Source organism: Mirounga leonina, unplaced genomic scaffold (genome assembly GCF_011800145.1).
Source record: "Mirounga leonina isolate KUSES-001 unplaced genomic scaffold, KU_Mleo_1.0 Mir_239, whole genome shotgun sequence".
NCBI lineage: Eukaryota > Metazoa > Chordata > Mammalia > Carnivora > Phocidae > Mirounga > Mirounga leonina.
In genome coordinates, this window is record NW_023270624.1 from 1,605,941 (window position 1) to 1,627,699 (window position 21,759).

The window sequence follows — 21,759 nt, forward strand, 5'->3', positions numbered from 1 at the left end:
TCTTTGGGCTGTCCAGTTTAGCACTCTCACCTTTTCTCTCCAGTGTGAAGTCTCTGATATCCAAAGAAGATCTACAGTAAGATACAACAGAACTTACCTTCAGCATGAATCATCATTGTTTAGAACATTAGCTATTTAAACCTTCTGGTGTAAAGGAATGTTTTACATTCTGAATTAAGATTTCTCTATTTTATATGGTTTCTTTGTGGTGGTATTATCTGATAGAGAAACTTAAACTTCAACTAAAAGATTCCTACAATCATTACATTTATTAGGTTTCTGTGTTACATGACTTATCTGATTATCACCAAAGAGTTAATCCTGGTGAAGGGTTCAATGAAAAAACTCAGGTATGAGTTCTCTGATGTCGTGTAAGGTTTGTACTCCGACTGAAGGCTTTCCCACATTCGTTACACTGATAGGGTTTCTCTCCTGTATGAGTTCTCTGATGCACTATAAGGGATGAATTTTTAATGAAGGCTTTTCCACACTGATCACATTCATAGGGTTTCTCACCAGTATGAATTCTTTGATGTTCAATAAGGTATGCACTCTGGCTGAAGGCCTTTCCACATTCGTTGCATTCATAAGGTTTCTCTCCAGTATGAATAACCTGATGTACAGTAAGGGAAGATCGCCCAGTGAAATGTTTTCCACATACCATACATTCATAAGGTTTCTCTCCAGTATGAATTCTCCGATGTTGAGTAAGAGATGAATTCTTGCTGAAAGCTTTTCCACACTGATTACATTCAAAAGGTTTTACTCCAGAGTGAAGTCTCTGGTGTTCTATAAGGTATGTACTTTGGCTAAAGGATTTCCCACATTTGTTACATTTGTAGGGTTTTTCTCCAGTGTGATTTCGTTGATGCAGAGTTAGGGTTGAGCTTTTACTAAAGGCTTTTCCACATTCACTACACTCATAGGGTTTTTCTCCAGTATGACTTCTCTGATGTACAATAAGGTGCATGCTCTGACTAAAGGCTTTCCCACATTCATTGCACTCATAGGGTTTTTCTCCTGTGTGAGTTCTCTGATGAACTGTAAGATTCATGCTTTGGGTAAAAGCTTTCCCACATTCATTACATTTGTATGGTTTCTCTCCAGTATGAATCCTTTCATGTTGAATAAGGGATGAATTCTTACGGAAAGCTTTTCCACACTCTTTACACTGATAGGGTTTCTCTCCAGTGTGAGTTCTTTGATGAACAGTAAGGTTCATGCTCTGGCTGAAGGTTTTCCCACATTCGTTACATTTGTAGGGTTTCTCCCCAGTATGAATTCTTTGATGTACAGTGAGGGAGGAGCGTTCAATGAAGTGCTTCCCACATACATTACACTTATAGGGTTTCTCCCCAGTATGAATCCTCTGGTGCTTAAGAAGAGATGAGCTCTGGCTGAAGGTTTTCCCGCATTCATTACATTCATAGATTTTCTTTCCTACAAACATACTTTGAGTTTTAATTAATTCAGAATTCTGTTTAGTGTCTTCTCCATGTGAATTCTGATTATGGGGCCTTTGTCCCACAGGAATACTTTGTTGTATATCAAGGATTGACCCCTGACTAGAACATCTTTCAAATTCATGACCTCCACATGCCCTCCTCTCAGGGAGGGTTTCCTTATGAGTAACGGCCACTTGGCGCAGATGTCTGTCCTGGTTTTTCTGTTGCCCATCTAACCAATTATCAGGTTCCCAGGCTTCCCCTAAAGAAGAAGGCCAGAGACCTTCCCTTTCCATCATTACCCCATAGGATAAATATTCAGTAATGCTGGGCTTTATAGTTGATTCTTTGGTTTCAAGTCTTGTCTCCCAGTCTGAAAAAAATAAAAATTCAAATACACATCAGTTTCTGTGCTGGAAGACAAAAAACTGTCTAAGGTGGGAATGAGAGAAAGAAACTGAGAATAACTGTGGGGCACATGTGAGAGTTTTCAAAGATGTCCCTACAATGAGGAAGAAAACCAGAAGGGAGGGAAAGAACAGTGAACCAGTTCATAAATAACAGGAGAACTAGAGGAGGCAGTAAGCAGAGAAAAGAGTAAGCCTGTGTATGCAGGAGGGATGGACACTGAAATCACTGACCTTTGGACAAGGCTGAATAATGAAGATGGAATGAAGGGAAAATATACAGACAAGCTGGGATCGGGGGAGGCAGATCAGAAAGCCCTGGTATTCCCACCAGCAATTTCTTCTCCCCTGCAATGCTGCCTCTAATTCTGACACTAAATCTTTGTACAACACCACAGTGTGACACCGTGAAAGATTGTTGGCTCTGGAATCAGACACACTTGGGTTTAAACCCTGACTGTTAACTTACCCTCTTAACTAGTTGTTTCTCTGGGTTTTAGTTTTCACAGACCTAAAATAAAGATAAAAATAATCTGATGAGGATTAAGTAAGATAATGCATATAAACTACCCTTCAGGAATATGCTTGTTTGGAACATAAAATACCACAACCTACTTGAAACTTAAGGGAGGATGACACAATCTAAAGGTTCACCCTACCACCAACTTTCAACAGGCTATAAGTTTCTCATTCTCTCTTTAGGTAAGAGGGTCATACAGGGCCCTACCATTTCCTACTAAATACCCATTCGTTAGAGATGTGAACTGCCCTCATTCAAAGATTTGATACACAGAAAGTAACAAAGTAATGATACACAGAAAGTAACAAATTTGGAAACTATGTAGAGGTTCAAGAAAAAAAATTGTAAAGTAATAAAAACAGGCAGGGAGAGGCAAAGCAGGATCTGTTGAGCTGCTTGAGATGGGGCTGAAGGAAGGACCTTGTGACCACTCTGACTTTATTTTATCAGATCCCCCTTCTTATCCTAGACAAAGTGGCTGGGGGTGGGGACCGGGCAATGAGAGGCAGAGGACAGAAAACTACAATCTGAGAATCAGCTGTCAGCTTGATCAAAATTACCAGAGCCAAGATCAACACTGAACCAACAAACCAAAGGCCTGTGAGCAGGAGGCTTTACTATGAAGCATGAGGTATGCATTAACCGGACCACCTCCTTGCAACCTGACCTGCTTATGTAAAAAAAGAGAAAAAGTGGAAAGCCACGCAGGCTCCTCTTCTAAAGCCACCAGGTAACCCCAGAAAGGACCTCTCCAATTGAGTGTGAATATCAACAGGTAACACATGAACTGGAGGCTACCTCCTGTCCTGTCACTATATCACATCCAACTGTGCAACCAAAGCTCTACCCAATAAACAACATAAAGGGCAAAGGAGGAGCCATTCACACTGTTAGACAAATATAAACTCAAGACAGAACTGCCCTCATTCAAAGATAAATGATACACAGAAAGTAACAAATGTGGAAACTATGTAGAGGTTCAAGAAATAAAATTTTAAAATAATAGTAACAGGAGAATGAGGAAAAAAACATAAAAACCACCTGGAAAATAAACACTGGGAGAATAATGAAATGCTTCCAGTCATCAAAAGGCGTCAAAAAGGAAGTAAACAAAAACAGTGACATACTGGAAGGAGATCTTTGCAACACACGGCCCATACAGGAGGACTAGAACCTCGATCTGGAAAACAGTGTCGTGGAACACTAAGCCCACCAGAAAAATGGGCAAAAGACTTGAATAGGCACTTAAGAAAAGGAAACAGTGGTGGTGAGTAAACAAGCAAAGATACCCAATCTCAACAGTAACCAGGAGAAGGGAGATTAAAGCTCTAATGAGTAACATCCACCTGAGTAAAAAAATTAAAAAGTGCAGACTGATAGCTTCAGATTTTAGAAAGATGTGCTGTAATGCAAACTTTCACATACTGCTGGTGGAGATGTAATTTGGTTCCGGTGTTTGAAAAAGTTTAACACTACCTAGTAATGTAGAACAGGCACACAGACTGTGATTTAGCAAACCCACTAGTAGGTACATACACTTAGGGAATCTGCTTTGCAAAGGTACACCACAATTCATAATTTTAAAGGTAACATCGTGCACAAGAGCAAAAAACTGGAAACAACCCAGTTGCTACCAACAACAGAATGGATAACTAAGTTGTGAAATATTTATAACAACAGGATAACTGAAAACAGTGAATGTTAAGGATGTCATGTTTGTGTCTCCCCAAAACTCACGTGTTGAAGCGTAATCCCCAATGAGATAACTTTAGGGGGAGAACCTTTGGAAGTCATTAAGTCATGACGGTAAAGCCCTTATAAGAAGTGACAGATGACAGAGCTTGCTTCCCCTCTCTCTGCTCTCTACCATGTGCAGATGCAGTGTGAAGGCAGCTGTCCATGAAGCAGGAGGAGAGCCCTCACCAGGAAGCCAACCATGCTGGCCCCCCCATCTCACACTTCCAGCCTCCAGAACTATGAGAAATAGATGTCTGATGTTAGAGCTACCAAGTCTATGGTGTTCTGTGATAGCAGCCCGAACCAACAGAGAACATTAACTAAAGCTACGTAGAATAATCAGAATTAATAAGTAATTTAAGCCAAGTCACACAAAAATGTATATAGTAAGAGGCCATTTAGATAAAGTTTAAAAACAGGCTAAAACTAAATGTATTGTTTAGAGATTGCTTTATGGATGGCAATACTGTAAGGAAAAGCAAGGAAAGACAATTATCACAAATGTGGGAAGAATGGTTATGTCTTGGGTAAGAGGATGTGAATGAGAAGGCTCAAACAAAGCATTTCTAAGATACAAGCAATGGGGGCGCCTGTGTGGCTCAGTGGTTGAGCGTCTGCCTTCGGCTCAGGTCGTGATCCCAGGGTCCTGGGATCGAGCCCCCCATCGGGCTCCCTGCTCAGCGGGGAGCCTGCTTCTCCCTCTCCCACTCCCCCTGCTTGTGTTCCCTCCCTGTCAAATAAATAAATAAAATCCTAAAAAAAAAAAAAAAAAAAGATACAAGCAACGTTCTGTTTCCGAATCTGGGTTCTAGTGTCTGGGTGTTTGCTTTCCTTATTATTTGTTCATCTTTATCATCGTGAACTATAAAGAAAAGCAGTATGGCATAATGGCTACGACAACTTTGGAGCCAGGCTACCTGGCTCCACTTAGCTGTGTGACCTTGGGCCTGTCCGTGTTCCTGTTTCCTCATCTGTTAAATGGCACCTATTGTATATTGTTGAGGTAAGAACAAAAATTAGTTAATACTTATAAAGAGCTTAGAATACGTAGATTTTTGCTAAATAGTACATGTATTTTACATATTCTTCTGTATATATGACATTTCTTAAAATGAGAACAATAAAATATTTCCTATTTTGGAAAATATTAACAATTTTAAGTTGAAACATCACTATGTACTAAAGAAAAGAGACAGTATATCTTCATGGAATTTGGAGATCTAATTTAAAAGTTAATTCTGGAGATTTGCTGCAGGAAATGAAAAATGGATTACCAACAGTTTTTTTAAAAACTGACTGAAGTGATCGCTCCGGGTACATGGGATGCCAAAAACAGGGAAGCCATGTCTACAAGGGACTGAGGAAAGACCAATGTGACTCAAGAATTGCACATGGCCAGTACTCTATACATGTGTAGAGAAAACCAAAACACATTCTTAAATATGAAAGATTTAGTAATTATAGAACTCCTATGCCATTCCTGAAATACTACTTAGATAGGCGATTTGAACAAAGGATTTATCCAGGAGTTCCAGAATGCTCACTATTAGGAATCTATTAATATATTAGTGGGACATGGGAAAAAGGACCTGTGACCAACCCAAGGGATGCTTCAGAAGTATTTGATAATATCCAATGTTGGATCCTGATTCAAAAACAAAATTATAAGCAGTGTACCAAGCATACACATAAAACTCTAGAATTCACACTAGCAACAGAATCAAGGAAAGGATGCTTACTATTTAATATTGTTCCCAAAGTGTGACCAGTACATTAGACAACGTAGAGGGGAGGAAATTTTAGTTTTCTCAGATCACATGACTGTCTCCCTGGAAAACATAAAAGTGTTAGGGTAGCTGTACTCAGAATTAGTGAAGTGTTGAAGGGCTGGGACCGGAGCACTAAGGATCAAAAACTATAGCTCTTCTAGGATTGGATGAGGTTCAGATGCTTGCTATTTTGCTGTCTCATTAAACAAGGCCCCTGTAACGTGCACAGCAATGTGCCTGGCCAGGATAAGCGTTCATTGATTGTTAGCTGTTACCATTACCCTTATTATTTTGTGTTAAACAATATACAGCCCCCTCTTCCTTTTTCCCTAAACAGGACTTTGGAGTGATAGCCCATTCTCCCTTTTTGTCTTAGAATGTCTAGTTATAGGATTTATATAATTTTGGTACTCATCAGGACATGAACAAGAGCCCCCAGGACTGAGGCATCTGGGAGAACACAGATCCTTCAGTCTTTATGGCTGACACTGGCCATAGTAGAGGCCAAGAGCTTGCAGAGAATTGGGGTGGGTACAGCTCTCGGGCAGCAGGTCCTGCTCTTCCTATGGCAAGTCGATTTATTTCTTTTTGTCTTCCTTCAATCCCCTGTGTAGTAGGTAAGTTACTCCTTCCACTCCACCACTTATTCACCTGACTGGACTTCCTACTTAACACTCTTGGTGCTGTACAGTGCATTCTCCATATAGCAGCCAGACGGATCCTCTGAACATGAAATATCTCTTTAAGAAATATCTGTTGAGCCAGGTGCTGATTAGGGTGCTAGCAATGAACAAAACACATTTCTACCCTTAAGGAACTTATATTTCCATGAGAGCAAGAAGGGCAATCAACATAATAAGTAAAATACTTAGAATGTAAGTGGCATACCTTATGGAAAAAATAAAAGCAAGAAAGTGGAAATAGGGAACATGATGGGTGAGGGGAATGGTTTGTAATTTTACATAGAGTCTTCAGGAAAGGCCACAATGAAAAGGTGATATTGAAGCCAAGACTTTAGGGGATGAGGAGGGAGTCACAGGACTATCAAAGGGAGAGCATCCCACACAGAAGGAAATCCCAGTGCTGAGGCCCCGAGGCAGATGTGGGCCTGCCCTGTGTAAGGATCAGTGAACTGTGGATACTTCTATATTTATTATGGTCTTTTAGGTTAGTTTTCCTACTAATGGAGGCAAAGACATGTGTCTGTACTATACATGAGGGAGGCTCAGGTTAGCATGAAGGTAAATAGGGACTCTGTAACAATATATAAATTCTGTGTGTATGTTAACACACGTGCACACAGACACAAGTAGTCACCCAGTACATTTCTGAGAATGATACAAAGTCGTGTATAAAACACAAATAATAGGTTTCTGTGTTTGGGGTAGTAAAGGGTGGCTTCCTGGAGAGCTTAAAATGTTACAGAATCCCTAACTATCTTATTTTATAGACATAATCTTTGGTAATAGATTTTAATACTTTGCACATGTTCTTGTTTGTATCCTTCATGACTGTACTTCACCAACAGATTTAAGTCTAATGACCACTGACTAGAGGGTAAAAATTCACTGCTTTCCACGTTACTAATAATTCCCATCTCTATTTCAGCATTAACAAGTTTACTAGCAATAATGCTGTCTCTAACAGAACTTCTATCTCTACGTTTTCTACTCAGCTTTTATAAAACAGAGGCAAAATCTAATGAAGCATTCAAGAACTGTACACATGAAAACCTTAGTACAGAAAAAGAAAACAATCATCCAGGGCGCCTGGGTGGCTCAGTCGGTTGAGCATCCAACTCTTGATTTTGGCTCAGGTCATGATCTCAGTTGTGGGATTGAGCCTGTGTCGGGCTCTGTGCTGAGCATGGAGCCTGCTTAAGATTCTCTCTCTCTCCCTCTGCCCCTCCCCTCGTCCCTCCCCCCACAAGCTCACAAACACACTCTCTGTCTAAAAAGAAAGAAAGAGAGGAAGGAAGGAAGAAAACAATCATCTAAAAGAAAAATTGGGCCAGGATGTAGAGGTTCTATTTTTGCTAGATGTACTTGGAAATAAGAAGTCACAGCAAGGCAGGGAAAGAAAGTTATAACTTTTTTGTTTCAGAATTAGCATTAAACTCGAAGGCAGAAACAAAACAAGAAACCTGTGTTCAACTTCGGGCATGTCATTCCCCCTCTGAACCCATCTGTCCCACTGAGGGGGCGCTGGCAGTACCTACCCCATAGGATGGTTACGAGGAGTGAGTCATGATGGCTGGAGAAGAGCTGAGCACAGCATTCAGTCCTCCACACTTTCTTGTCTTGGTTTTGAACAGAAAAAGACTAAATGGTAGCTTAATCTGGCAGTTACATCAAAGAAAATCTGGAAAAAAACAAGACCTGGAGTTAGCACACCACCAATTTTCCGGGCTTCATCCTCTGGCTCCACTTTTCTCAGTCTTAGGTTTCTCCTCTCTGCTCCCGTAAATACACTTGAGTCTCTTCGCTGGTAAACAAACCAGAGGCACTCGACCTCTGACTTGTCTCAGCTCTTGCCGTATCTTCCTTTTCCTCTAAAGTGAACCCTATTGAAACAACTGTCTGTAATGTCTTTACTTGTTTGCTTCTTTACTCATCTACCCACAGCACATTTCCCTCTGCACCAAGAGTGCTCTTCCTCAGGCCACATCCTTAGCATCCTTCTGGCTAAGGCCAACAGCACCCTCCAGTTCTTGGTTGGCATGCAGTACTCTCCCACTGCTTCTCTCTTCCCTTGGCTCTCCCTACATTCTCTTCTCCTCCTTTGACAACTCTTTCTGTCCTCTTCACTGGGGCATCTTTGGCCTCAAGTCAATCTTACTGTCCTTTAGGGTTCCATCCTTGCTACTTTGCCCTTCTCATTCCCTCCTCCTGATAATTAATAATACTCATTGATATGAATGTCACGGATAGGATTATAACTTTCAAATCTGTATTTTCACCTAATGTCTAAAAATTCTACTTGATGTCATTCAATATTCATTTAACAAACATATATTAAATACCTACTCTGGCAGGCAACGTGCCAGGCAGGGATATAAAGCAGTTAGCTCAATCATGACAATTCAGTGAGCCTGCACACTGGTGGCTGGACAGACATTCAGAGAGACAAGGCAAATATAATGTGAACTGCAATCATAAACAAATGAAGAATCTTTAGATTTAGCCGTGGAGAAGCCTGAAGACCAGTAAAGAAGATAGAGGAAAACCCAGGATTAAGAATATATGTGTTCACCTCTGCTGCCTCCAGAAAACCCACCAAAATGACAGTGGGATAATTAAAAAGGCATATATCAACCTACTAAAATAATCTAGAGAATAAGGGAAAAAATGCTGCATACATATACCAAAAAACAAAACAAACAAAAAATATTCTCATACAGACAAAATAAATTAATGCATGCATTAAAAAATATTGCTGTTAAGAAAGAAGGAACACTCAGAATGAAAAGAAGGCTCATAGAAATTTAAAAATAGAAATAAATTTTTTTCAGAGAAGGACTGAAAGACTTTAAGGAATTTATTTAAGAAATATTATTAAGAAATAATATTAAGAAATATTAAGAAAGAAAAATTCCTTTAAGGAATTTATTTAAGAAATAAATTTAAGGAAATCTTTACATCTCCTGGCACTCTTCCCTTCAAACAAGACCATGCAGTCGCCCACAGGGTCTTTGCACCTGCTGTTCCCTGGACCCAAAATGGTCTACATGGCCTATCACTTTGTGAATTATCTGTTCAACATCCACCTTCAAGGAGAGGCCCTCTCTGATCACTCCCTCTAAAATAAAGCTGCTGTTAACTGATCCAGTTCCTTTATTCTGCTTGCTTTTTCCACATAGCACTAGGACTCTAGACTATTCATTCCCTTCCTTTCCTTTCCCTTCTCCCTCCATGCTTGCTTTCTTTATTAATTTACTTTCCCCCCACTAGACTATAAGCTCCATGGGGAAACTGCCTGTCTTGTTTATTACTACAGTGCTAGGAACAGGGCCTAGTGCTCACAAAATGTTTGTTGAATAAAAAGATTATTTACATAAGAATAAATACAAATAGCAATAGTAGGGCGCCTGGGTGGCTCAGTTGGTTAAGCAACTGCCTTTGGCTCAGGTCATGATCCTGGAGTCCCTGGATCGAGTCCTGCATCGGGCTCCCTGCTCGGAGAGGAGCCTGCTTCTCCCTTTAACCCTCCCCCCTCTCACGTACTCTCTCTCTCATTCTCGCTCTCTCAAATAAATAAATCTTTAAAAAAAATACCAATGATAATCAAACCACAGAATCTATAGTAAAGGCAATTAAAGCTACCTTAAGGGATCATTTTATACCTAATAAATTACCACTAAAAGGCATAAAAATATCCAAAGTTGTGCAATGTGTACAAGAGCCATAAAAAATACATCTTTTGACCCAGTGATTCTTGTAAAATCCTGTTCTTTAGAAAGCTTACTAGAAACTAGCAGCAATGTTCGTAAGATTCTTTTTTTCCTGTCAATATGTTCTTTTACTGATTTCTTTTATTGCTTTATACTTAGGTAGTCATACACTATTCAGAGATAAAAATATGTGCCTAATATCTCTTTAATTTAAAAGATGTGTTAGAAGAAATGGTGATCAGTGCTTTCATATTGAGTAGAGAATATAAGGCTGTAAAGTGTATTTTTTCAGAGGAAATTCAGCGATAACCTCTAACAGAAATTTCATTTGTGAGGGAGATTAGGGGATTAGAAACTGGTTAACAAAGATTCAGAGGCATTAAATGCTTAGAGTAGCATGGGATGAAGACTGAAAGTTTAGGAATGAGAAAGGGAATGCATAAAACATGAGGTTACTAGTGAAAATAACAAGGCTAAAGTCTTCTTCATTTGTTTTTAAATGAAGACTATAAAACATGTATACATGTTTGCAACTCAGGGAGAAAAACACTAGTTTCCTTTAAGAAAGCTGACAAAGGCTTAAATGAATGAGGGAAAGAAAGCCATGGATAGAGGTTATGGCCGACAGGAGAGACTCGTGAAACAGGAAAGAGAATATAAAGTGGAGGAAGACAGAAAGACAGGGATTCAAAATACAGATGGAAGACAGAAAAGCAATAACTGGTAACATTTACTGATATTCACAGCAATTAATAAGTGCTACAAATGTAGTAACTCATTTAATCCTCCTACACTATTACTTCCCTCCATGGTGAGGACTTTTGCAGGACAGAGGGAGGAGCGGTGACATGAGTAATGCAGAGGCCTTTGAGAGAATATATGTTGGGGGGTGCAGGTCTCTCCAGGAGACCCAGGGGGGTCCGCGGGGATTTCTCCCAAGTGGACACACTCAGGTAACAAGTACCTGCTGCCTGATCTGTATCTGGAGAGAGGCCCACTGGAAGTCCTTTTGTCATCCAGCTCAGTTCTTCGAGTTCCAGCTGAGAAATCACATTTGGTTTGGAAAGCTGATGCCCTGCTCGGGAGGAGAGCCACTAAATGTGGGTTCTGAACTGAGTATAACAACCACTCCCGGTACCTGTCCTTGTCCCTTGCCCGTCAGGCCTTTGGAAGGTTCTGTTTTCCATTCCATGTCCAGAGAGGACACCAAGCAACCACCCTAAAACAACGACCTATCACAGCAGGATAGCAAGTGCGAATTCTTGAATTTCCGCAGTTGTACAAGGTGTCAGTAGGTAGGGAAAGATGTCAGTAGGGAGGTTTTGAGTTAGAATGAGAGGTCCTTACCCTGTGAAACCAAGTCCCTGTAGTTCTCCAGCATCACTGTCCCATACAAGTTCCTCTGAGCAGAATCTAGACAAATCCACTCCTCCCAAGTGCAATCCATAGACACATCCCTGAATGTCACTGACTCTTGAAACTATAAATTCCTGCTCAGAGGATTATGCCAATAAAACCTCCTGAGGGAAGTGAAAACAAACAAACAAAAACAAGCAGCATTAGAAGGGAAGGATAAAGAGATCAGTGTGAGAAAAATGTCTTATCTGCCTAAAGAAACTAAACAAAAATGTACATTATCATGAAATGATCAGAGATAAATGTAATAATAGAAAGTGCTTTGGGGCACCTGGGTGGCTCAGTCGCTTAAGCATCCGACTCTTGATTTCGGCTCAGGTCATGATCTCAGGGCCCCAAGGGCGTGGAGGGCATGGAGCCTGCTTAAGATTTCTCTCTCTCCCTCTGCCTCGTCCTCCCCCCCGCCATCATATGCTCTCTCTCAAATAATTAAATAAATGAGTAAATAAAAAGAAAGTGCTTTGACATGTAAGGACAGGCAGAGGAGCTATTAGAGAGTAATAGGGAAGGCTGCTCTAGATTACCACTGGAGAAGAGTAGGTACTGTTCTCATGGCCTCCCATTTACCCCATTGGTGAAGGAGGGATCGCGCGCCTTACAGAGCACAAGATGACTGAACACACGACACCCAGCACCAGACAGAAGAGACTGACAGCAGTTTACCAGTCACATGTTCTCATAGCCTGGGCAAGCCTACCCACCATGCAGGGCCACTCAGGGACTGCACTGGTAAGCCAGCTGGGGCTGCAGGAAGCAGGCTTTGTAGTGACAAGAGTGAGGGGACCCTTGGTTACCATGGGAACATGCAGTCGGCTTGTTTGAACAATTTCACGGGCTGGGAGGGAGGCAAAAGCCATTAGCTTGAGGACTGGGAGGGCTGCACCCGGTCTGGCTGATGGGAGGGCTAGCTAGTAGGGTGCTTTTCCTGTTGGGCTGGGGCAGGGAGACCAGGGGAGCTCACAGCCAGGTCTTTGGAGCCCTGCGAGGCTCAGCGTCGTCAAGGCGGCACATGGAATTTCAGGCTTTATAATACAGGCGGAGTCCCAGGTAATGGAGGGAAAGCACGTACAAACAGGATACATTCAGAATATGGTTGTGCTCGCTTCGACAGCACATATACATGCAGAATATGGTTAAGAGGACCAAGAAAACACCCAGCTTGACCTGAGAGTGGCATTTTGAATTGACAAGCCCATTTCAGCATTGTTCTTCTAGCCCTCAGACTAGAAAGTAAAACACAGTAGGTATTCAGTACCTGTTTAATGAGTGTGATGGTTAATTTTATGTGTCAGCTTGACTGGACTAAGGTATGCCCAGATAGCTGGTATAGTGTTATTTCTAGGTGTTTTCTGTGAGGGTGCTCCCGGTGAGTCAGGAGACCGAGAAAAGATCAGCCCGCAGCAATGTGGGAAGGCATCATCCAATCCATTGAGGGCCCAAATAGAACAAAAAGGCCGAGGAAGGACAAATATGCTGGCTCTGCTTGAGCTGCGGCAGCCCTCAGACAGTGCTCTTAGCTCTTGAGCCTTCAGACCCTGGCCAGGACTTACCCCTCAGTCCCGGATCTCAGGCCTCTGGGTTCTCTTTCTTTGAAGAAGCCTGACTAGTACAAGGAGGGAGCACTGATTGAGTGCTCACAGTTATACTGAGTTTTGCACTAATAGGAGAGTCACCCACCTCACCTCATTTAATCCATATGACAACCTGCCAAATTGTTAGCACTAAAGTCATCATTTTACAGAGGAGGAATCTGAGGATCAGAATGGCTAAATAACTTCTCCACGATCACACAGCTGGGACTCAAACCCAAGGCCATCTATCTCCTGGTGTTGTGAGAGGAAAAGGCCAAGAAAAGAACCCTCGCAGCCAACCCCCATCAGAGCAAGTGAGTGTGGGCTGGGGGGTGGGAGGAGGGAAGGAGATTCAGGACTGAAGGTCCAGGAAGAAGGAGTGGGTCAGACAGAATGATGACTGAAAGGAGAGCTGCTGGTTGGAAAATGAGCTAATTTCAGCAGAGTGATGAAGGCAGAAGTCAGCTTACAGTGGGTAAAAGGCTAAATGGAAGATAAGGAATCAGAAGCAGCTGTGAAATTACTTCAGACTTATGTGGAAAAGATAAGAGAGGACGATATGGAAAGAAGGACAAGGAAATGGGGATAAAGCCATGGAAGAGGCTTTCATTTAAGGACAGAGAGCGCTGTGCTATATAAGTGGGCAAGGGGAGAAACGTAATGGAGAGAAAAGGCCTGGATACCAGAGATGGGATGAAGCCCACGCCCAAGAAATATGTGTATTTTACATCCTGCTTGCTGTGAACTTCTAGAAAAAGTGTTAGCACTGAAGCAGAGTTCATTCTCTTTCTGCCTCATTATTTTTTGCTAATATTTATTTAATCAACATATCAACATAACGTTAAAAATCACAAATATTGTCAAGAAATGTAAAGGTAGCTTCTAGTAGGACATAATTATATGGCTGAATTTCCATTTTATGAAAGGAAAAAAAAGGAAAGAAAAATCAGTTTAATAAATGTAAAGAAAGGAAACAAGAAAGCATAATAAACATCAATCCTTAAATAATCAGGAAAAGACATGATACTTGTATAACAACATATGTGAATGAGTTGACTTTCTCTACTAAAAGACAAAAACACTAAAATTGGTTTCAAATCTAGCATATACAAGCACAAATCAGAATGTTAAAAAGTAAGGGGGGGAGGGCGGGTAGAGACAAGATATATCAGGCCAGTGTAAATAAAAAGAAAGCAAGGAGAAAAGAAAAAAGAAGAAACTGCGAGGAGAACAAATGAATATCAGATAAGGTATAATGTATGTGGAAACAAAGCATAAGCCCCTTCTTTGGGGAAAAAGGTAGCAGAAATAGGATATTCTCCTTCCAAAAATTAATCTACTTTGTTTTTTCAATAAATTGCCTTGTTAGAACATATTGAGCAAAATTAAAAGCCCAGATTCAGACTCCTGTGGGCTGTATGCCAGTCTTCCCCACTTCCCTGGATCCTTGTGGGCTTCAGTGCAGAGCTTGTCTCTATTATGAAATATCCTGTGGCCCCCTGAGCTACAGAAGGGCTCCTGATGACTGATTTAGAGAAGTACAGAAGAGCACTTTCAAAGGCTAATGTGAAACTTAATGATACTGTTCACAAAATGTATTTGTTGTTAATCTCTATTGTCCATAAAACATATTTGTTGTTTATCCCTTCAGAGGTTTTTCCCTTTTGCCTTTCCACTTAGTATGGTCTTTTCTCTCCAGCGCTACATTAAAAGCACAGGGTAACTCGTGGTGTTTGAAATAAGCAGCTTCATGGGTTTGTCTCGTTTGTGCAAAAAGTTTTCTTAAACCTAAAGACATGGGTTTTTTGGTATTGTTATCCTTTGAAAAGGTTGAGGATCAAATGGAATAAATTGGGATATTTTAAATGATCAAAGTATAATTTATAAAGAAGGTATGACGGTGATGGACTTTGAGGCACCACAGCAACACAATGTCTTCAGATATAATTCTTAGCAATCTGATTTTTATTTTATTTTTTTAAGATTTACTTATTTGAGAGAGAGGGAGGGAGCACACGCACGATTGTGAGAGTTGGGGAGGGTGCAGATGCAGAGGGAGAGAATCTTAAGCAGACTCCCTTCTGAGCACGGAACCCAACATGGGGCTCAATCCCACAACTCTGAGATCATGACCTGAGCCAAAATCAAGAGTTGGATGCTTAACTGACTGAGCCACCCAGGCGCCCCAGCAATCCAGTTGTTTTTTTTTATATAATCTCAATTGTGTTTAAATCACAATCACAATAGCAACAAAAAATGAAACACCTCAGAATACACTTAATATGAATATGCAAGATCCTTGTGATCAAACTTAACAAAAGCCATTATGAAGGATCTGAATAAAATGAAGGGTAGTTTTTTTATTCATTAGGAAGAATAAACACTGTAAAAATGGTAGTCTTCCTCATATTGATATAGATTTAATGGAATTCAAATCAGAATTGCATACTTTTTAACTGTTACTGTTGGAACTTGATAATAGTTAATACAATTTAACTATAAGGATAAATGTAAAAGAAAGGTACAGTAGGGGCGCCTGGGTGGCTCAGTCGGTTAAGCGACTGCCTTCGGCTCAGGTCATGATCCTGGAGTCCCGGGATCGAGTCCCGCATCGGGCTCCCTGCTGAGCATTTCCAACCTATGGAGAAGCAGATTATTCAGGAGATTACATCGGTTGGAATGCCATGTCCTCTGGGGTGCCACTCTGGCTCTGCCCAGCTAAAAGAGATGTCACACTCCACCAGGCCGCCCTGCTCTGTGGCCTTCACAGCAGCTAACAATGTCCTCAGTAATTATTTCTTCTCTGCTGCCTCCCATTTCTGTAAGATAGGATCTAGGAGAAAGGAACCTAGCCTGTCTCACTGCCATCTTCCCAGCGTCCAGAATACTGCCTAACACGTGGTAGGCAGGTGCTCAATCCCTGCTTAGTGAACGGATGGATGATGAAATGCTACACCACATTGTTAAATGAAGTAAGATTCCGACCTCACTTATAAATGATAAATTCTAGATAGTTCAAGGATGTCAATTTAAAATATAAAACTAATAGAAAATGTAGAAAAATATTTATATAATCTTAGGGTACAGAAAGCCTTTCATAGCATGATTCCAAAGCCAAACAAAGGAAAAAGAAAGTTAACTGCATAAAACTTCAAAACTTACACGTAGCAGAAGAGGTTATAAACAGATTTAAGAGAAATGACAGAGAATAAATAATATTGGCGATTTATGGCAAAGGATTAATGTCCACACTGCATAAAAGGCTTCTTTTATATACAAACCACCCAGTATAAAACTGGGCAAGGATGTAAACAGATATTTAAAAGGCCAGAAGAATGTATGTCCATGCTTATCTCTGAGGGTTTAAGACCTGCAAATATATATTATAGTCTTAAAAAAAATTTTTATGATGACACAGCTAGTATGTATATTCAGAAGAAGAAGATATAATTTAAAGGCAAACACAAGTCCTACTTGGGCGATTCATAGTCCCATGACCAGCCTAAAAAGGAAAGACGGAAAAAGGGGAACAGCTCTAATGCTTCACTGATACATCCCAGGTCTAGGTGTCAAGGTCATCCAAAACAGAGACTGAGGAACTATTCCAGGTTAAGGGAGGCTAAGGAGACGTGACAGCTGAATGCCAGCTGTGATCCGGATTGGGTCCTGCACCAGATAAAGGACCCAGTTTGTGGCGAAATATGTGTAAGGTTTGTAGGTTAACTAACAGTATTGCGTCCACGTAAGTGTCCTCATTTGGTAATTGTATTCTGGTGATGTAAAACGAGAGCTTGTTTTTAGGAAACACATACTGAAGTATTTAGAAATCAAACCAGTGATTGCCTGGGGTGGGGGTTGTGGACTGGAAGGGGGTGACGACACTTTCTGGGGTAAGGAAAATGCTCTATAGCTTGATTGGGGTGGCGATTATGTTAGTGCATAAATTTGTCAAAACTCAATGAATTATATGCTTAAAATGGGTTATCTTATGTAAAATTACACCTGGGAAAAAAGCTGATTTAAAAAATTAATACTGGGGGGCATCTGGGTGGCTCAGTCGTTAAGCGTCTGCCTTCGGCTCAGGTCATGATCCCAGGGTCCTGGGATCAAGCCCCACGTCTGGCTCCCTGCTCTGCGGGAAGCCTGCTTCTCTCTCTCCCACTCCCCCTGCTTGTGTTCCCTCTCTCGCTGTGTCTCTCTGTCAAATAAATAAATAAAATCTTTAAAAAAAAAAAAAATTAATACTGGGCGCCTGGGTGGCTCAGTTGGTTGAGCGACTGCCTTCGGCTCAGGTCATGATCCTGGAGTCCCGGGATCGAGTCCTGCATCGGGATCCCTGCTCGGCAGGGAGTCTGCTTCTCCCTCTGACCCTCTCCCCTCTCATGTGCTCTCTCTCATTCTCTCTCTCTCAAAGAAAAAAAAAAAATTAATACTAGTTAAACTAAATAAAATAAAATCTAGGCTCCTGATAGCCAAACCACAACCTTCATCAACCAAAATCTTCTGAATGCTCCCCCTTTAAACCTTCTTTTCTGGAAACTCCCTCTTTCTTCTGCCTATTTTTGTGAGTTATGTTGCCTTTTATAACTGAGCTGATAATACGAAGGAGAGAAAGTAGTACAAACGGAAATCACAACAGTTAGTACTTGTCTTCATGTAGCCTTCTTTAAACTGGTTCTGTTGATAAATAAACCAGTGACATAGCTGAGAGAACCCTAATACATGATCTTATGAATAGAGAAAACACCACGAGTCCCGTGGGATAGCAGACAAAGTTAAATAAGCCTAACCTTAAAAAACAAAACAAAGCAAAACAAAACTCAGGGTCTCCTGGGGCCAAGTCCCCCGATACCTTCTTTTTCCAGAGGAGCAACAACTCCAGGTTCTAGTAAAAACTAGCAAATTCCATTTTCTTTTCTTTTTTTAAAAAAGATTTTATTCATTCATTCATTCATTCATTCATTCATTTGACAGAAGGAGAGGGAGAAGTAGACTCCCCACTGAGCAAGGAGCCCAATACCGGGCTCGATCCCAGGACCCTGGGATCATGACCTGAGCCCAAGGCAGATGCTTAACCAACTGAGCCACCCAGGCGCCCCTAGCAGGTTCCATTTTCAAGCCATCTCTCAGGGCAAAAAACCCCTGGGCTCCTCACTACTTTTACACTGCATGAATTTCTTTAGCGATGGACACTGCTTCTTTCTTGGAACATGCCTTATCAAAATTCCTCCTCATCCTCCACCCCCATGCCTACCACCCAACCAGAAGCACAAACTCCTCCTTCCTGGAACTTGACCCCAAACTTTATATCTGATTCCCTCTCATCACCAGTCACTGCTACATTTGCTCCACCTCTAAAACTAAAATACCAAGCTAGAATAATGTTAAGAATGCCTTACTGAGTACCTCTAACATTCTAGTAACCATGCTGGGCACTTTTTACATATGTTATTTCACTTGAACTTTCAACAAACCTATAAAGTATGTATTATTAAATGAAATCAGCCATGTGAAATGCTTACTAATGTCATGTAGGTGGCAAACACTCAGTTAATGCTCTTATTTCTATCATCACCATGAGGAACTTCAGGGAAGTCAGGTTACTTACCCAAGACAATGCAGCTATAAACGGTAGAGTCGGGATTTAAACTCGGGACACTTTAACTCCATTATAGCAAATCTTCTCCAGTTATCCCTATCTAACCCTACTGCTCCTGGTTGCCACAAGTTTTGGAACACTGACAATCTGAGTACCTGGCCATACTTGTTCTTATTATCATGTTCACATATAATCATCACGACTGTATCTTGTAGAGATATAACCTCTCTTATGTTCCCCGAGGGTCCATAAACCCTATAAGCGCCCAGATCATCTTTCATATGATTTTTATTCCTTTGATGATGCTTGAATGGCACCAAAAGTTCAGGAAGCCAGGGCTCCCAGCTGAATAAGGAAGTAGACTGCTGAGGACAGAGCTGAGGGACAGTAAGGGGGGCTGTATGGGAAATATGCAACATTCCGAGATCTCAGTAGCCCCATCCTCTGCAGTGAAGCCCACATACGGTACAGGAATAAGTGCTAAGGAGTAAGGGAGAGTGTTCAGTGAGAAATACGAGCTCACCGGAGCTGCCAGTGGCAGAGGCCCAATAGCCATTGCCTTCCCTTTCCTTGCTGCATGGTCCTTCCTAGGGGATGGGCAGGATCCAGAGGAGGCAGAGCTGACGGAAGGAAAAGAAGCCATGAGAAATGAGACTCCTGCAACAACAACAAATAAAATACCCACAGATCAACCAAGTAAGAAATGCATGGTACCTACCTAAGGAAAACTGTATTTTTAATTCATGAAGTTTATTTTGCTGGGCTTATTTAGATATATAAAGGATGAACAGAGAGACATACCATATTCCTGGATAGGCTGTCACAATATCTAAGTTGTCACTTCTTTGAAATTAATTTATAAATTTAGCACATTCCTAACCAAGTTATACCTAAGTAATAGTATTTTAAAGATAATGATGGAAAAGATCTTATTTTAAGTTAATTGTGTCATTTAACGATAGCCAGGAAACATCTGAAAGGGAAGAGTGGTGAGGGAGAACCTGCCCACCAGATATCATAAAGCTACAATAATTAGAACATAGTGTGATGGAACAGGCTGAGTCATTGATTCACCAGATATAATGCTGACCACCTGCTGTGTACCTGGCACCATTCCTACGGGAGAGGGTAAATACAGCCGTAAACAAAACAGATAACAAGTTCTCCATGCCCTCGTGGATTATAGTCTAGCAGAGAAAAGGATCAGTAGAACAAATTAAAATCCTACCAACACAATTCAGAAAACATTTTGTATGTAAGAATTCAGGATATGAAAAAGTGACATTTCACATCAGTGAAAAAAGAATGAATTAGTAACTTGGAACAAGGACTTACCATTTGGAAAAGAATAAAAATTTGCACATTAAATCAATTAAAGTACTAGAAGAAACTGCAGATGAACATTTTTTGTGGTAATGGGATGGAAGTCCCCCTAACAGTGATGTCAAACACCCAAACGTGAAGGGATGGTTTTCATGTCTAACCATGTAAAAATGTAACATTTCTGCCTGGTAAGAAAACACTGTATCAGATACAGAATTTAAAAACAAAACTCAAAATTGCATAAAATATTCATAAGTGTTCAAAACATACATTTAAACAACCCTATTGCTCCACCTCACGGGAAGTTGGAGAATAGGAACACCCAGACTTGGTGTGGGTCCATTAGGCACCCTTATATTGCAAATGTTTATAAACGACTACTTTTCTGGAGTAAGATGGAAGGGTATCAAGTCTTACAGTATGACCCAGAAATTTCATCTGAAGAGACTTAAAGAATGAGACAGGAATGCAAAGATGTGTGTAGCCAAATGGTCTATATGGTTTATAACATGAGGGGAAAAAAAACAAACCCGAGAAGGAATGCAAAGGCCTAAAGGGAGGATTGAATATGGCACAGACATACTTTTTCTCACGCTCTTTAAAATGACAATTGTTTTCCAGATATTAATGTTTTTTAAAAAAGTTTATTCTCTACCTGGTTCGAGTGGTACTTACACCAGATAAAAACATTTGTAAAAAATCATGGAGCTTAATATTTGTGCACTTTAAACCCTTTCCAAATGTATTTCAAAGCTCAGTTTTAAACGTAAATGGAGAAAAGGACACTAATGTCCACATCTTTGTGTAAAAACAAAGCCTTTCTCTGTTTATACGCCGACGTGCAGATTTTGACAGTTTTCAGATAATTTTTTTTTAATGCTCCTCTGAAATTTCTCGTTTTCCTATAGTGAACTTATTCTTTTGGGGGGGCTGGGGGAAGCGGAGAAAAAATTGCTTAAAAAAAAAAAAAAAGAGTCCTGAAATAGAAACCTGCACGGGGTCGAACTCCCCATTCTCAGATGGATCAAGGGGAGTCCACGCCAGCGCCGCTCGGAATCGGAGATCACAGAGGGCGCGTCCGCCACACGAGGCGGACACAAAGGGCAGGTGCTGGAGCCCCGAGACCGCGCACCAGGTGCAGCATCCCCCGAGACTTCCGAAGCGGGGCCCGGGGAAAGCCCGCGGCGGGGAGGAACCCAGGATCTGAGCGACTCCCAGAGCCCTCGGGCCCGGGGCCGCCGCACCACGTCCCCCGCCCTCGCCGCTCCCGACAGGTGGCGGCCCTCAGCTCTCGGTGTTCCCACCCGGCCGGGCTCCCGGGGCGAGAGAGGGCGCACCTGGAGCGAGCGGCCCGGCGCCGCGCGGGGACCGACAGGACGCGGCCCCCAGCCCATCCAGCGCCGGCCCCGCCCCTCAGGGGCCTCGCCCGGCCGTCCGGGCCTCCGCCTGCCTGGGCCTTCGCCCGGCGCCAACCCGATGCGGTGCGTCTTACCGCGGCCCAGCACTCACCCTCTCCCAGCTGGAGCGGGAGCAACCAGTGCGGACGCAGCCCTGCCCGGCGCCTACGCCCTGGGCGCCAGAC

The 21,759-nt window shown here is 41.7% G+C and overlaps 1 protein-coding gene across 8 annotated transcripts; it reads right to left on the minus strand.

Annotated features, from left to right (window-relative positions):
- Positions 1 to 250: 250 nt before the first annotated feature.
- Positions 251 to 21,757, minus strand: ZFP2 (ZFP2 zinc finger protein). 8 transcript variants are annotated; one of them, XM_035029411.1, is made up of 6 exons: positions 21,687 to 21,757; positions 19,378 to 19,474; positions 11,616 to 11,788; positions 8,097 to 8,239; positions 2,322 to 2,363; positions 251 to 1,818 (listed from the first exon to the last, which is right to left on the minus strand). In XM_035029411.1, exon 6 carries the CDS (start codon positions 1,742 to 1,744, stop codon positions 347 to 349), a length of 1,398 nt encoding a protein of 465 aa, XP_034885302.1. In that variant the 5' UTR covers positions 1,745 to 1,818; positions 2,322 to 2,363; positions 8,097 to 8,239; positions 11,616 to 11,788; positions 19,378 to 19,474; positions 21,687 to 21,757; the 3' UTR covers positions 251 to 346. The 8 variants fall into 8 exon arrangements, with proteins under 8 accessions (XP_034885302.1, XP_034885303.1, XP_034885306.1 ...); XM_035029412.1 differs by having other exon boundaries at positions 19,378 to 19,511; positions 21,687 to 21,733; XM_035029415.1 differs by having other exon boundaries at positions 21,670 to 21,700.
- Between the last annotated feature and the right edge of the window lie 2 nt (positions 21,758 to 21,759).

What these genes read in the sequence shown, in the direction of transcription:
- ZFP2 (XM_035029411.1), bottom strand. Translation starts at nt 1,744, where the DNA reads ATGATGGAAAGGGAAGGTCTCTGGCCTTCTTCTTTAGGGGAAGCCTGG.